The sequence below is a fragment of the Danio rerio genome, chromosome 16, assembly GCF_052040795.2.
Source record: "Danio rerio strain M-AB ecotype USA chromosome 16, GRCz13ab, whole genome shotgun sequence".
Taxonomy (NCBI): Eukaryota; Metazoa; Chordata; class Actinopteri; order Cypriniformes; family Danionidae; genus Danio; species Danio rerio.
This window is the reverse complement of record NC_141036.1, coordinates 8,010,839-8,024,528: the sequence shown is the minus strand read 5'-3', so window position 1 is coordinate 8,024,528 and position 13,690 is coordinate 8,010,839. Positions and strand designations below refer to the sequence as shown.

At 37.1% G+C, this 13,690-nt stretch overlaps 1 protein-coding gene across 47 annotated transcripts; it reads left to right on the top strand.

The window, feature by feature from the left end:
- Positions 1–37: 37 nt before the first annotated feature.
- Positions 38–12,008, top strand: pimr209 (Pim proto-oncogene, serine/threonine kinase, related 209). 47 transcript variants are annotated; one of them, XR_015510964.1, is made up of 13 exons: positions 38–357; positions 1,340–1,837; positions 2,349–2,501; positions 2,997–3,320; positions 3,421–3,965; positions 4,713–4,807; positions 4,935–4,985; positions 6,490–6,856; positions 6,973–7,104; positions 7,225–7,347; positions 10,172–10,301; positions 10,473–10,637; positions 11,647–12,008. XR_015510964.1 is itself a non-coding variant. In XM_087286594.1 (11 exons), exons 4-10 carry the CDS (start codon positions 3,310–3,312, stop codon positions 7,320–7,322), a joined length of 1,299 nt encoding a protein of 432 aa, XP_087142720.1. In that variant the 5' UTR covers positions 38–357; positions 1,340–1,837; positions 2,349–2,501; positions 2,997–3,309; the 3' UTR covers positions 7,323–7,347; positions 11,710–12,008. The 47 variants fall into 47 exon arrangements, 5 of the variants coding, with proteins under 5 accessions (XP_087142720.1, XP_087142719.1, XP_087142716.1 ...); XR_015510961.1 differs by having other exon boundaries at positions 10,443–10,637; XR_015510959.1 differs by having other exon boundaries at positions 10,157–10,301.
- Positions 12,009–13,690: the final 1,682 nt, after the last annotated feature.

The following is a 13,690-nucleotide window of genomic DNA, read 5'->3' as shown; positions in this document are numbered from 1 at the left end:
CACGTCATAGAATAGAATGTGTTCGCGCGCACAGCTCAGTTCAGTGAAGATCCAAGCAGTAGCGAAGAAAATCACTTGAGAAGCGACTAGAAATCTTTCTTGACGTACAGTCGATAACTATAAACATAGTTTGAGAGCAGTTAGTGTGTATGTTAGATAAAGGTGGTTTCAAAGCACCTTTATATATTACAAATAACAGCATGTTTAAACGCTTTTCGTTACAAACCAGCAGCCCGATGTCCGCAGAAGCTCAGCCGAGGGTGAGTGACTCTGCACGGGCAGCTGCAGGAAAGACCACCCGCTCAACAGGATTGGAGGCTTCTCCTACAGCAGCAGCTATGGAGAACAGCCCAACTGGTAAATAGACAGAATCAATTGAGATATGAGAGACACAAAACCATCTATCAGATTAATGTTAACTGTTCTTTGACATTAGAGATGGAGTTTGTAGCTACTGATTGGCTAAATGTTTGACTGTTTATTTATTTAGTTTTCATCACATCAGATAAAAGTTGAATTGTATTAGAAAATAATGTTAATATATAATTTAAATTGTTTATATACAAATATATATACAGCACTAATGAGAGAGTACCTGTAATTTCTCTATACTTTTTAGTAACAATAAGAAAAATATTAAATAGCTCTGTTATGACTGTGAATATTTCAAGAGAGTTTAATGTATTTAAAGGCACACTGATTTGTGCAATTAGAATTTTATATTTAATGATTAATTCTATCTAATTGAACAATGTAGAATCTGCAGTGTCATTTTAATTTAATTATTAAATGTTTGTCCCTAAATACTGCTTGACTACCCAGAAACCAAAAAGTATGGTTTATTGCTCTGTATTAATCACTCTTGTCATTTATTATACTTTCTGCACAATTCCCTCCCCAACAAAATCATCCCGAATCGATCTTAATGAATCAAATTCTTTCTAAATAGAGCTATTCAAGTCATATGGTGAAATTGTATTCATATCGCAAATATCTTGCAGAAAAATTGCAATGTCCGATTTTTCCAATATCCAGCAGCCCTATAGACCATTTCAACATGGGGATGTCATTGGCCCATGAACATTTCCTTCTTGTTGTCAAACTGTTTCATAACTGTAAAAAACAGGGAATTCAATCATAGCTCAACATTAAAACAGCTCTCATAACATTATTTATCAATATGTGGACCTTTTTGGAGTCTCGGAAGCTTTGAAAATGAAAAAAGTAAAACAGGAAATATGTTAGGACCATTGTTAAAGTTTACGTTCCTGAAAATGGTTTATATGCTTATTTAATAATTTTTTTAATTTTTATTTTCTTTGCTTCTTCTTTTTTGTAGATAAACAAGCAAAAAGGTGGAAGAAAGGGATCCGTGCATTCTTTCGGCGAATAGGGAAGGGGCTCAAGCGTTGCACCCTCTGTTGGCCTGGAGAGAACATGTTGATCCCATTTCCATGCAGCAAACCCAATGAACCCCAGCCAGAATTATCTGGCCTCCAATGGGCATTATCAATCGATCCGTGCCCATCAGGTATTGAGCTGCCAATTAGTGCCAATCCTGAGCCACCATCTATATCAGGTCCATCAACAGTTGAGTTGACATCTGACAGTGATCTGGAGCCATCACTTGTTCCAAGTCTACTCGAGATCGATTTAGAGGACCAAGATCTATCCAGTCTGTTATCCGAGGTAACACCGATGCCAGAACCAGATTGTCTTACATGGGTAAAACCTGTGTCAAGTCTGACACCTGATTCTGAGATTCCATCCATCTCGGCTCCATCTGCATCTGAGATCACACCTGTATCAGGTCCATCTGGCTGTGGGCCAAATAATGGTAAGTTTTCATCATTATTATACCACTGTCAGTGTATTAAATGCACTTGCCGTATTTATTACTCTGTTTAGAGTTTTTACATGCAGCATAGGGTTTAAAAAGATAGTTCACTCCAAAATGTACCAATTTGTTCCAAACATGTGTTTTTTCTTCTGTTTAACACTGAAAGAGGATATTTTGAAGAAAGATGAAAACCTGTAACCATTGACAAACATAGTGGGAAAAACAAATACTATGGAAGTCAATGAGTACAGGTTTCACAGCTTTTACAAAATATCTTCTTTTGTGTTCATCAGGAGAAAGAAAATCAAACATGGAACAAGTAAAGGGTGCGAAAATGATGACAAACTTTTCTTTATTTGGGTGAACTTTCACTTTAATGATGGATCTTGCATTAGTTAGACAACTTCACCAGCTTACATTCCTTCTTCATGAAGTCTGTTCTCTGTATTTGATCTATGATTTATGTTTCTTTCTTTCTTTCTTTCTTTCGAAACGCAAACAAAAATAGAGACGGGAAAGTCCATCTGTGCATTCTTCAACCGGACATGGAAGTCTTTTAAGGATCGTGTCCTCCTCTGGCGACGGGGCAACAAAGTGGGCCTAGATCCAGTTGGCGTCCCAGTGTCTCCACAGTATTTGGAAGATCTCCTGCCAGCAGTCGGTGAGTCTACTGTCAATATTATTATGTACTGTCTAGTTGTATTACTTGACTTTTCCCCTAATCTGCTGTTTTATATCTGGCTAGTCTGTATTATTAATGTTCTTCATATTGGAATTAATTTCCTGTGTGTAGTTTTATTAGTATTACTACATTTCATTAATGTAATATATAAATATAAATAGTGAAAAGTTGAATGAAGGGGTCTATAGCAAATAATATCAAGGTCACAAAAAAAGAAAAGGAACATTCATGTGTGAATTATTTTTAGATTTGCCTTTTATTCTGCTCAAATGTGGCATAAATTGTTTTCAAATTCAGAGCTAAAGCATTATCTCATACAGATATTTAGAAAAGAATGAATATTACAGAGACAGTTAAACTTCAGTGTTTTATCCTGCCAGTTGTTTCACCTTTATGTATTTACTCAGTGTTTAGGTTTCTTCATTATGTCTAGTCTCAGTATATTCTAGTGCTAATTTCAATTTGTTTTGACAGAAACACAAAGAAAAAGGAGGAAGGAAAAGAAGGAAGATCTCCGTCCACGTTTAAGTGGAAACTTTTGGGCGTTAACTGAACCAGCTCCATCTGGTTTTGAGGTGACACTTAAACCTTATCCAGCCAGCCCTGAGCCAAAAACAGACCCATGTCCAGCCGGCCCAGAGCCAAAGACAGACCCATGTCCAGCCAGCCCTGAGCCAAAGACAGAGCCATGTCCAGCCAGCCCTGAGCCAAAGACAGAGCCATGTCCAGCCAGCCCTGAGCCAAAGACAGAGCCATGTCCAGCCAGCCCTGAGCCAAAGACAGAGCCATGTCCAGCCAGCCCTGAGCCAAAGACAGACACATGTCCAGCCAGCCCTGAGCCAAAGACAGACCCATGTCCAGCCAGCCCTGAGCCAAAGACAGACCCATGTCCAGCCAGCCCTGAGCCAAAGACAGAGCCATGTCCAGCCAGCCCTGAGCCAAAGACAGAGCCATGTCCAGCCAGCCCTGAGCCAAAGACAGAGCCATGTCCAGCCAGCCCTGAGCCAAAGACAGAGCCATGTCCAGCCAGCCCTGAGCCAAAGACAGAGCCATGTCCAGCCAGCCAAGAGCCAAAGACAGAGCCATGTCCAGCCAGCCCTGAGCCAAAGACAGAGCCATGTCCAGCCAGCCCTGAGCCAAAGACAGAGCCATGTCCAGCCAGCCCTGAGCCAAAGACAGACACATGTCCAGCCAGCCTAGAGCCAAAGACAGACCCATGTCCAGCCAGCCCTGAGCCCGTGGTCTACCAGGATCCAGTTGATATTTGTGCTGATTCATTCAGTTCACCTCCAGATCCAGGCCTATCCGATCTTGTTTTGGAGGCAGTATCTGAATTAGGATCATCCAGTCACGAAGTAAAGCCTGATCTGGAGCCATCATCTGCATCGGGTCCATCCAGTTGTAAGCTGACGCCTGGTCCAATTTATTCTTGGCCGGGTAAAGGTGAGTGATTTCTAATTATTGGTCTACTTTGACAACTTCCAGTATAGTAGGGCTGATCAAGATGATGATGATGGTATTGATATATAGTTATAAATATGGTGTCACAAAATACCTTGCTTAAAACTTTTTCATAATTTAGTGCACAACAATACGAGGATGCAGACAGAAACATAAAATCTTGAATGTACAATGTTTGCATTTTGCTTTTTATTCAGCGATATTTAAAAGAAAACTATGCAACATACCTGTAATCATTAGTTTTTTGAAAGGGGTTTTATAATTTATAAACATTTATTTAATATTTCTATTTTTTTAATCGAACATTTGCTCAAAATAAAGATCTTAAATTGTACAAAATACATAATGCTTTCCATGTGGACAATATATATAAACAATATATATATATATATATATATATATATATATATATATATATATATATATATATATATATATATATATATATATATATATATATATATATATAAACTATTAATTTGTTGAATTTCTAGAAAAGGTAATATATCGTGATATTTATCATTATCAGGATATGAGGGGACTTTTATTGTGAAATTAGATCTCCTAGCCCTACAGTAGTTTCTTTACGTAACATTTCATAAATGACGTAATTGATATTTATGCTTCTTGTTTAATTCCTTGTTCAGTTTTCAACATGATGTACATTATATTATTATACAAGATTATCATTGAAAGTAGCAACTAATGTGTTTTTTCTTGTTTCATCAGGATCATTTTACTCCTTTTATGATGTGGGAAAGATTCTGGGAAGTGGAGCCTATGGCATTGTGAAGTTGGCGAGACGCAGATTTGATGGCCAGAAGGTAAACTATCCTTACTTCCATTTGTTTCTCTTAGTTTTTTTCTAGTCTTTTCATCTGTTCCTTTTGTGTGAAATGTAACATATAAATAATTGCAGAACCACTTTTAAAACTGTTTTTCTCCCTGCAGGTTGCTGTCAAATTTCTTAAAAAGAACACATGGGACAAGTTTATCAATGTGGTGAGTTGACAAGACTTCTCTCAATACAGACATTTACATTTGTGACCCTGGACCACAAGACCAGCCATAAGAGTCCATTTTTTAAAATTGGCATTTATACCTGATCTTAAACACTGCATTAATACACTTTCCATTGATGTGTGGTTTGTTAGGATAGAGCAATATTTGGCAGAGATACAACTGTTTGACAATCTGGAATCTGAGGGTTAAAAAAAAAATCACAATACTGAGAAAAATGCCTTTAAATGGTGTCCAAATTAAGATCTTAGCAAAGGATATTACTAATCAGAAATTAGGTTTTGATATATTTACTGTAGAAAGTTCACAAAATGTCTTAGAATATGACATTTATTATAATATTAGATTTTTGACATAAAAGAAATCAATAATTTTGACCTTATTCTTCATGTACGAGCAGGCGCAGCCATTGAAATCTTTTTGGCTCGAGACTTCCGGTTTCATTCACTTCCGTTGATGTTTAGATGTTAAATGCAGCCTGTTGATCAATTAAGATCTTAGCAAAGCATATTACTAATCAGAAATTAAGTTTTGATATATTTACAGATATATTCATGTCTTAGAATATTACACATATTAGCTATTATGATATTAGTTTTTAGTTTAATTTTGACCTTATTCTTTATTTACGAGCGGGCGCAGACTTTAAATTCTTTTTGGCTCGATTCTCATTCACATTGTTCAGATGTTAAATGCAGCGCGTTGATGTTGCAAACTATTTTCTTCTTACATTCTTCAACCTTTCATGTATTGTCAAGAACACACTTGTTTGTAGAGCCCTGTCCTCGCCTCATTGCACTGGCTACCTATAAAATACAGAGTTGATTTTAAAATTCTTCTTTTCACTTATAAAGCTTTGCACAATTCTGCCCCGGCCTATGTCAGCGAGCTTATTAGGCCATATACAGCTTGTAGACCATTAAGATCCCATGACCAGTTTCTTTTGTCTGTCCCTCGGTCTCGCTGCAAATCAAAAGGTGATAGAGCGTTCTGTGTTGCGGACCCAAGGCTCTGGAACAGTCTCCCTCTGAACATCAGAATCTCTCCTTCATTAGATGCTTTTAAATCTAACTTAAAGACTTATTTTTGCCTTTGAGTGACGCATGCATGTTATTTTTTATTATTTGTATTGTAGTATTACTTTTAAACATATTTCTTTGTATTTTTAATACCATTTTTTTGTTTTATTGTCTAGTTTATTTTATTGTAAAGCACTTTGGATCAACTACGGTTGTGTAAAATTGTGCTCTATGCATAACGTTTGCCTTGCCAAGTAGTTTGACTGTTTATCATTCCTAGTCATTTCTCTCATAGGCAACTGTATCGGAAGCTCTAAAACAATGGCAAAAGCATAAACACTTCCGAATTGCAGAATAAGGTCAATATCTGTGCAACATAAGACTGTTTTTTTGCTCCAGGGTCATATTTAAAGCACATTTGAACATGAAACATCGAAGCTAACCTTTTATCAAATGACATTTTCCAGCCTGGATGTGCCAAACCTTTGGTTGCGGAAGTTGCAGTGAATCTGCTGCTGCGCAAATCCCAAAGCCCCCACATCGTACAAATGATCGATTGGTTTGAGGAGCCAGAGAAGTACATCCTCATTATGGAATATCCAGATCCATGTGAGACCTTGGAAATGTTCATCAGTGGCAAAGGAGGATCACTAGGAGAAACTGTGGCTCGTGGCTTATTTCGCCAAGTGGTGCTCGCAGCCAAACACTGCGCTGACCAGAGCATCTTCCACAAAGACATCAAATCAGACAACATCCTGATCAACACGGACACGCTGCAGCTCAAATTGATTGACTTTGGCTGTAGTGAGCTTATTATGAACCCTGCCTCTATAAGTGAGTTGAGTGTGTTGATTATGCATTATAAAATGTCATAGTTGGGGTTGGATTGGTCCCCAACAGTGGGCTGATATGCATGCAAGCTTAAAAACACTGTCTTGCTTTAATTTCAGATCATGAATGGGCCATGAAAGAAGCCATTTGCAGCTTGCGAAATCTGCTTATAGAAATGGTGAGCGGAGGCCAGCATTTTATGTCATTTCTGACCAGAAAAGACGATCAGTTGATTCCAGGATATTCCAAAGGTAAGACAACAGCACACAATGACAATAACACCAGTAAACACACACGCATAACAGCTCTTGTGACAACATGTATAGGTTATAAAGAGCCTAATCGACTTTTCTTTTTGAAATCTTTCACAGAGTTTCAAGATCTGATAACTCAGTGCCATAAAAAAGATGACGGCGGGAGAGCAACATTGGAGCAGATCTTGCAGCACCAATGGCTTCAGCAGGTCTGAAGGAATGAAGACACCCAAGGTGCAGGTAGGGGAACAGTTCCACATTTTGGATTCATTAGCCCCTTTCACACAGTGATACCGGTAAATATCCGGAAACTTTCCGGAACGACTTTACCGGTATATTCAAAAAAGCGCTGTTCACACAGGTGAGGACGTTACGGAAATTTTCCGGAAAAGAGCATTCACGCATTCATTCCAAAATACCGGTAAATTCTGACATCATTCACCACAAATGACCTCTAAACGGCTGCGCTTGTGTTTGTAAACATTTGACTACATTACAAACTCTTCGGATGGATCAGTATTGAGTACAACTCTAATGAAAACATAGGGAAACACTTTGATATGTGTGTGTGCTGGCGCTATGGGCGCTCACGGGCACACGCAAAGCTTGAAGGTAAACAAACAACGGCTTATAAACATTTTATCGATAATTATTTACACAGCATTAAGAAGGAACATAGAAACATTATCTGACTAACATCTAGCAGCTAAATGTGTCTGGAAAAAATATTCAAAGGCTTTTATTCTCATAAACCGCGCGCATGTGGATGCGTCTGACTGTTGTGATTGGCTAAAGCAGGTGTCTCACGTCAGCCCGTTCTAGACGTGCACGCGCTTATTACGGCAATCTTCCTTCTGCATTCACACAGCGCAGCATTCCGGCAAATTACCGGTAATGTTACAACTTCTCTTTCCGGAAAATAGCCAGAACGAATTTACCGGTATTTTCAAAAAGGCCCTGTTCACACATACAACCTTTCCGGAAAATTGCCGGTAATTTTCCGGAAAGGTCTGTATGTGTGAAAGGGGCTATTGTCTAGGAAGTTCCTGGATGACTTAGAGAAGGAAATGAAAGCAGTCTAGAGACATAATAGAGCTGAATATGAGAGTGCATCTCCTCTTTTTGGGATGCATAAGCCTGATTCATGGGGTCTCGGAAGAATCACATTTCAAAATGCAAACCCTGTAGATACAGCTGAATTTGGAGCAACTTGACTTACTAAAGGCTGATTTATACTTGTTAGTTCGCTTGAGTATGCTCGACGAATGTGACGTCACAGTGGTATTTGCAGAGGTTGGCTTTGGATGCATGCGACTTGCTTTCGGCTGGTGGAGCGCATACAATTTTTTGAGACCCGAGCGAACAGTTTGCGTAGTGCTGCGATTCATTTGAGTTGAATATGAATCACTTTAAAGAGATTTTGTTAAGCCTGTACAGACATCTGTATGACCCGTCCATGCGTGATCATAGGGTTAACCAGAGAAATCAAATGTGTTGTAATTAGGTACAGAATAAATAGACAACACGATGCTGAGCCGGCATCGCCGATCCTCCGCCCCGTCGCAAACCCGCTCGTGAAAAATACACACTTAGGCCATGATTACATTGATACATCTTAATTTTAAATTGGCATTTTAGAACAAAATGATCCACATCCACACTGTTGTACTTAGAATTTCTGAACAGCCCTCCGTCCGCTGAAAACGCACATCACGTGACCACACACATAGCCACACACACTGTCATGCGCTTGTCTGAGCTCCAGAGAGCAGAACACGTTGGACAGTTTATCAAGGATGTACCGCTAGATCGCGTCTCACTATAGTTGTTAAACGGGATATTTAATTAATCTTGTCTCTATCTAACGACTCTTCGGTCTTTTGAATCTATTAGGTAACATGCCACATCGTCAGTGAACTGCTTCAGTCTTTCGCTTTCACACTTGTACTTAGTAATTTTAGTGAAGACCTCAGATAATGTTGGTTGGTAGCTGTTGGTTGTGCACCTTTTTTACCAACCAAGCTTGTCGACGGCTTTATAACGAACAGATCACTCTGCTTATTCATGCCAGAGTCCTGCGGAAAAAGTGATTGACAGGTGGTAATTTGTGTGTAACTTATAATTGTTCATTTATGATTAGTTTATGGGTAAAACAAAGACCATGCGGATCAGGTAGTTGAAACATTAGGCTACAAATAATTCGTTATGAATGAATTAATTATTCATAAATAATTCATTCACCTTCGCCTATGACGACGATGCCATCTTCCATCACGATGTTTCACATTAGACATCGTTAGATGCCAAATTGGTCGACATCGACCAACCCTAATCTCCAGTAGCGCACAAAAAAGTCTCTAGATTTGTCACTAGTGGCTTTTTTGAAAATTTGGGTCTGAAAAGTTGCTAAATATAGTGACAAAGTCGCTAAGTTGGCAACAATGGTTTCTCCGTCTGATTTTACAGTAGGTTCCTTTTGACCGCCCCTGTTGTTTTAAAAAAATATCTCAATGGCGAACACATATAAAAGTCATGTCCGTTTCGCGAGTTGCGAGCGCACTAACTGGAGGTTCACGACGGGGCGCCAGGCGAAAGTATAAATCAGCCATAGGAAACATTAAAAAATGTTTTTTTAGGACACGACTGGCCACGAGACCTACAATAGATCAAGTAATAAATTTCAATTTATTTTCATTTAATTTTAATCTCCTCACCAAGTATTACTATCGAGCAGTATTTCTCGACCCCAGTCCTCGCAAACCCCTGCCCGCTTGTTGCTATAATGGATACATCTGCCACAGGAAGTTAACCAGAATTATTTATAGAAATTAAACATTCATTGTATTGTATTAACATCTACCCCCACCCTGAAACTAAACACAATCCTCCCAGTAATGTACAAACTGAGTTATTCATATTATGTACTAAATTACACATTCAATTGTATTTTGTTAACACCCTAAACCCAACCCTCACTGTAGTGTAAAAATATTCATTATTCTTGTGCTGTGTTGCAAAAACGATGCTATATTGATGTGAGTATCTACAGCTGTATCCCTTCTAGCCTCCCTCTCCATCGTTCTGCACATTTCATTCATTCAAATGGCATTTTAGTGTGTGATATGTTAATGTAAACGTCGCATCACACCACATCTGTGACAATATGACATTCTGACATTTCAACTTCGAGATGGGTAAGTATAACTTCATTTACTACATTTCTTTTTGTTGATAATTTTGTAAGTTACTCAATGAAAAGAAACTTTGCTATGTCGAAGGAGTTCATCCAAAAATGATTTACTCATCTCAAATGGTTCCAAACTTTTAAATATTAGTTTCTTTCTCGTGTCGAACACTGATGAAAGTATTCTGAAGACATCTGAAAACCTGTTGACTTTCATAGTAGGAGCAAAAAATACTGTGGAAGTTAAATGGCTACAGGTTTCCAGCATTGATCAAAAAATGTTTGTGTCTACGGACGGAAAAAAAGGCAAAGAGGTTAAGAACACGTGGAGGTATCTCAGTGGAGGGTAAGTGGAATCATCACTTAAAGTATGCTATTGTGTTATTTATTCATTCATTTATTGTGTTCTTTATTCATTCATTTATTGTGTTCTTTATTTATTGTGTTCTTTATTTATTCATTTATTATGTTCTTTATTCATTCATTTATTGTGTTCTTTATTCATTCATTTATTGTGTTCTTTATTCATTTATTGTGTTATTTATTCATTCATTTATTGTGTTCTTTATTCATTCATTTATTGTGTTCTTTATTCATTCATTTATTGTGTTCTTTATTCATTTATTGTGTTATTTATTTATTCATTTATTGTGTTCTTTATTCATTCATTTATTGTGTTATTTATTTATTCATTTATTGTGTTATATATTCATTTATTTATTGTGTTTTTTATTCATTCATTTATTGTGTTCTTTATTCATTCATTTATTGTGTTATTTATTTATTCATTTATTGTGTTATTTATTCATTTATTTATTGTGTTTTTTCTATTCATTCATTTATTGTGTTTTTTATTCATTCATTTATTGTGTTATTTATTCATTCATTTATTGTGTTATTTATTTATTCATTTATTGTGTTATTTATTCATTTATTTATTGTGTTTTTTATTCATTCATTTATTGTGTTATTTATTCATTCATTTATTGTGTTATTTATTTATTCATTTATTGTGTTATTTATTCATTTATTTATTGTGTTTTTTATTCATTCATTTATTGTGTTATTTATTCATTCATTTATTGTGTTATTTATTTATTCATTTATTGTGTTATTTATTCATTTATTTATTGTGTTTTTTATTCATTCATTTATTGTGTTATTTATTCATTCATTTATTGTGTTATTTATTTATTCATTTATTGTGTTATTTATTTATTCATTTATTGTGTTATTTATTCATTCATTTATTGTGTTATTTATTTATTCATTTATTGTGTTTTTTATTCATTCATTTATTGTGTTATTTATTCATTCATTTATTGTGTTATTTATTTATTAATTTATTTATTCAGAACAATCGCCTTCCACTATCATATGACGTAGAACAGAGTGTCTAAAGCACACATCTCCTGCAGTCTAGGAGTGTGTCTAGTCCATATTGGAGACAGATGTGATGGGGTCTTTGCTGGCTCACCCATAGAACAGGCATCGGATGGAAAAAAGTTGGAGGTTCCAGATGATCAGCAGATACAGTTTCAGGAGCAGAGCATCTGGGGAACGCAGCAGATGCAGCTTTACCCTGGTCGGGATCGAGTCAACACAACAATGCAGCAAGTGTGGTGGAAAATAGCCTCGGCTGTTTGTCATCTCACTGGAGGATCCTGCAGATTAGGATCAACATACATTGTGACTAAATAAAGATTTTTTATATGTACAGTTGTAGTCAAAATCATTATTCTTTCAGTAAAATTTTGAAGGGAGTTCACTGGTAAAATGTATGCCAGAGTACTCTCCCATTCATTTCGCATTACATATAAGCCGAAGGAGAGTGAGTGACTAATCGCATGATTGCTACAAGTTAACTTGGGATTAGTCACAAATGATTCATCTGATCTCAGTGTACCTTAGCTTAATACAGTGTTGCATTTTGAAACTGCAAACAACAAGATCAGATATTGAAATGCAAGCAATTAAAAGCTGAAACATATTCTAGTGTTTTATATAGATGCACCAAAAGGAAAATTCTTGAAGTGCTTCATTATAATCTCAACACTGGCTCATCCTGAAAACAGAGCCTTACATAAGTTTCTGGAGATCACGATTTATGTAACCAGAGCTATGTATGGCTGCATTTCGTCTTTAAAACAATTTCTACTGTAACCCCGCCAGTCCTATGCCACCCAACCCACTCCGAGCTGGTATCCCAACAAATTTCGGTTGTAAGAACGTTCTCATAACGTTATCTGTAACGTTCCAAGAATGTTAAAATGTCCAGTTTGCTTAATGTTGCTGGAACGTTTTTATGGTTAGAATAACGTTGCTACAACGTTTTTAAAACCACAATTTCCACCAAAATATAACGTTCTAATAACGTTTATTTGGAACGTTCCAAGAACGTTGAAATGTTCAGTTTGTTTAATGTTTCTAGAACGTTTTTTGATGGTTAGGATAACGTTGTTACAACATTCCTAAAACCTAAATTTCCACCAAAATATAACGTTCTAAGAACATTTATTCGGAATGTTCCAAGAATGTTGAAATGTCCAGTTTGCTTAATGTTTCTAGAACATTTTTTTATGGTTAGGATAATGTTACAACGTTTTCAAACCCTAAATTTCCACCAAAATATAACGTTCTAAGAACGTTTTCCATCAACATTATGACAATGTTTATGAAATACAAATAACTTCATAAGAACTTTGTTCTAAGAACGTTTTTTTACAACGTTACAAGAACATTAACAACGTTATGAGACTTTTTTAAAAACGTTCTATTGATAACGTTTTATGCAAACATTTCCACAACTTAGAACGTTAGTGAATGTTCTGGGAACGTTCCCTGTTAGCTGGGATTGAACCGGCGACCTTTCGCATGGGAGTCGGGTGCTCTACCAAGGAGGCTAAAGACCATGGCCTCTAGCGTCTGTCGCTAGAGCACCTTTAGAGGTGAGAGGAGTGAGGTTTACCTGCACAGCACTCACTAGCTGGCCTCCGTTACACTACGGGGCGGTATGATGCCGTTCCTTTTCTCGCTTACCCGTTGACCAATTACCTGCATATGGACGGCTTTTCCGCTGCTACCAGTTTGTCCGGTAGCTCGACACATACGTCGGCGGACTCGAGATGCAGAGCGGAGTTGACCACAATGATGAGGTCCGGTGAAGAACACTTCCAGAAAAGAGATGAAACAAAAACAGAAGCCAACAAATAAAATAAACAAGTAAATAACAGTGTGAGAATGTGGTAAAATCTGAAAACGTGGTAAAAATCAGACGAGGGCTTTTCTTTTCCTGGATTGCTTTTCAAAACACTGTGGTTGGGTTTAGGGAAGTGGGTGGGCAGGTCAATCTATGCTTTTGAAAACACTATTAGTTGGGCTTAGGGAAGGAGGAGGGTG

Bases quoted from the DNA above. Each gene is read 5' to 3' on its own strand.
- pimr209 (XM_087286590.1), top strand. From the start codon at position 150: ATGTTAGATAAAGGTGGTTTCAAAGCACCTTTATATATTACAAATAAC. The intron at 358-1,339 runs GTAAATAGACAG...TCTTTTTTGTAG, and splicing joins TATGGAGAACAGCCCAACTG to ATAAACAAGCAAAAAGGTGG. The intron at 4,986-6,489 runs GTGAGTTGACAA...GACATTTTCCAG, and splicing joins GGGACAAGTTTATCAATGTG to CCTGGATGTGCCAAACCTTT.